At 36.3% G+C, this 3,120-nt stretch overlaps 1 protein-coding gene across 1 annotated transcript; it reads right to left on the bottom strand.

Annotated features, from left to right (window-relative positions):
- Positions 1–443: 443 nt before the first annotated feature.
- On the bottom strand, positions 444–2,259 carry LOC149237501 (flavonol synthase/flavanone 3-hydroxylase-like). Its single transcript, XM_089366829.1, has 3 exons — positions 1,789–2,259; positions 996–1,317; positions 444–873 (listed from the first exon to the last, which is right to left on the bottom strand). The coding sequence occupies exons 1-3, from the start codon at positions 2,184–2,186 to the stop codon at positions 610–612; spliced, it is 984 nt and encodes a 327-aa protein (XP_089222955.1). The 5' UTR covers positions 2,187–2,259; the 3' UTR covers positions 444–609.
- Positions 2,260–3,120: the final 861 nt, after the last annotated feature.

The following is a 3,120-nucleotide window of genomic DNA, read 5'->3' as shown; positions in this document are numbered from 1 at the left end:
AGAATGCATTTAACTGTTAACTTGGATTTCTTATCTGGATGTCATTGTCTTTGTTGCTGCACGAAGAATGCAATTAAATGTTAACTTGGATTTCTTATCTGGATGTCAATGTCTTTGTCTTTGTTGCTGCACAAAGAGATAGTGTCATTGTCTTGGTTGATGCACGATGAGATAGTGTCAACCAAATCAATATATAATTATTATCATTCATATCGTAACAGAAAGTAGTTAAATCTCGCATCAATCCTTCGCATCATCCACATCCAACTCAAATGTTTTCATTCTCTCACTTCGTCCTGGATGTAGTGTTTGTGTAACTCTTTTATGATAAAAATAAAATATCCGTCAGACAGGCAAATCAGTGTTTGTGTAACTCTTTTATGATAAAAGTAAAATATCCGTCAGACAGGCAAATCAGCCAGGAAATTTTTCCATAGATAACTAAATACAAACTAGAATTCCCTGCCATTATATCTGCCTTAAGATATGATGCAGTTAATTTCATTCAGTTTACTCTTTGACAATCAGTTGTACACTGGCTATAGTCATTGTTCTAGCGTATACAGTTATTACATCTAAAGGTCTAGGTTTAGCTGTGTCCGATAATCATTAAATGGCGTAGCTAGAGATGTCGACAAAATCTTCGAAAGTAGAAGGAGGGTGGGTCTTGTTATGGATTCTCTTCGCCATATAATCTCCATACAGGAAAGTTTTGTAAGCAGCAGGGTAGTTGATGTCGCTGGTAAACTGAGGAAGTGGTGTCACTATCTTATCCGGATTTGGAATGCTGCCATACGCAAACGAACATCGCCTTCTCTCCTTACTCTTCAGAACTCGATGCACAGCACTCTTGAATCTGTTATTGGTTAATACCTATTTACACCACACCAGAACAGCCATTAATGAATTCTTAAAACACCATTGATGAGATAGTGTCGTTTGTATTAAACAATAAGATTGCAGGGTGTATATATAATAACCAGAATCACTATTACCTGAAGAACATCCCCGATGTTGATGACGAGGGCGCCCTTGATAGGTTTGATGTCCACCCATTTGTCATTCTTGAGAACTTGGTACCCTCCACTCTCATCTTGCCCCACCACCGTGATGCAGCTGCTGTCCTGATGCTGCCGAGCTCCTATCTCTGCTTGTACAGTCATGGCTCTCTGATAACAGAGCAATTTAAAGGGCCCGTTTATGTTTCCAATGAACTCTTTCAGAAAATTAGCAGGCAATCCGAGGCTTTGGGAAATGAGGCGCTCAATAAATTCCACCGTCTTACACAAGAATATCAGTAGCTTCTCTACCACCCATCTGCAATAGTACCCGTCCAACTCTTGACTCTTGTGTCAATTGGTTCAGACAATAAGAATGCTTGAATGGATAAAATATGCAAAAAATAAAATAAAATTGGAGAATGCTAAACTTTTCAAGATTTTACAAATCGTTTTTAGAATTACCATTGAAAAGGGATTAGACAAGGATGGGAGAGAAAAATGATTGAAATTATAATTTTTTATTATTGTATTGTTTTTCAGTGTCTTCCTCAAATACTTTTATTTTATTTGGATGGTATTATGTCAATAAGTACGATTCTAACCCAATCATTCTTCTACTTTAAAAAACAAATAACCAGAAACATCCAAATTTCAACGTATTTAGATTTATTAACATATTTAGAACTTTGCTTATGAACAAAAAAATATTCCAAAAATAGATATATGTCGAAATCGTAACATGTAACTTGTGCAGAATGAATACTGTCATGAAAACCGCTAGTCTTACCGAAGTTGAGGCAAGTCCTCCGGAAAAGTATTGCAGGCTGACGGTCCAGTGAAGTAGTATAGATTCTCGTACGAGTCCCATTCACACTGAGGGTACGCATTGTAACCAGAGGGTAAAAGAGACTGGTCACCACCCCGTGGCTGCAGGGTTTTGACCTTCATCTTCTCTTGTGTAGAATACTCGAAAAATTTACGCGATGTATCCAACATTTCTTCGATAAGGTCCACTGGGATTCCATGGTTTACGACTTGGAAGAATCCCCATTCTTCACACGCCATGCCGATCTTTGTAACAACTTCTAATTCCGTCGCTGGAACATCCGTAGGGTCATGGGGATCCAACAAAGGACCGAGATCGATGACAGGAACTGCCTCCCCTTCAACCATTCTAGAGTCCATTGGTTAGATATTTCCCATGCTCAGAAAAACACTAAAGCAAAGCTCTTCCATTAAAATAGGAGAGAGGGGGTGAGGGGGCATTCTCCCACACGAGAAAAAGGAAAACATATCTGAACAATCCGCACATCTCAAATATTTGAGAGTGACATTATTGGAATACTGAATCAGCTCGCATTTGTGGATGTTACCCTTCTCCATGGACCATGGATATGCTGCAATCTAGTACCGAATGACGTTACTGATATTCTGAATCAGCTCGCATTTGCTGTTTTTTCTCATCTTCATGGACCATGGATATCCTACAATCCAGGTACAAAAAGGAGTGTCACGCTTGTGTCCCCACACCACAAGTTCAACGCCATTTTTATGGTTTTGATTAAATTCCTCCGAGCTGCCACTCTCCAGGGTTATAATTAAGTTCTACCATTTAGTCACTAATTGTGAGTTATGTCAACGTTTTGGATTAAATTTATTCAATACAATTTAACTTTGAATTTAAGAGTGTCTCTTCCACATAGGTAATATAGATCTTTCCAGAAACTGATTATGCTATTCACTTAGGTATTTCAGAATTTTATTTTGTTTAACCTTTTCTCTTCTAATTAAACGGTCAATACTAGGTATATAAGCAGTGTTTTCAAATTCAGAGGTTAATTGTATTTTGGCAACTTTAATAATGGAAAAGTTGACCGATAAGATTTGCACCTCATAAGCTTTTTAAAATTTAATTTTCCAGAATGTTTTAGAATATTCTTAATAATATTCACAAATTAAAGGTTAAGATTTATCTACAAAACATATGTTATTTTTTCCTTTTAAATAAATTATTTAATTAAAAAAATGTCATATAAAAATAAATCTCATCTGGTTACATGTTAACTTATATATTAGTCATTTTTATAATTAATAATAAAAATAATAATTTTGGCATGGG

The sequence above is a fragment of the Pinus tabuliformis genome, chromosome 8 (assembly GCF_031772625.1).
Source record: "Pinus tabuliformis cultivar Carrire ecotype Pingquan chromosome 8, CPIR1, whole genome shotgun sequence".
NCBI classification, from domain to species: domain Eukaryota; kingdom Viridiplantae; phylum Streptophyta; class Pinopsida; order Pinales; family Pinaceae; genus Pinus; species Pinus tabuliformis.
The sequence above is the reverse complement of the archived record's forward strand: the minus strand, read 5'-3'. Positions and strand labels throughout refer to the sequence as shown.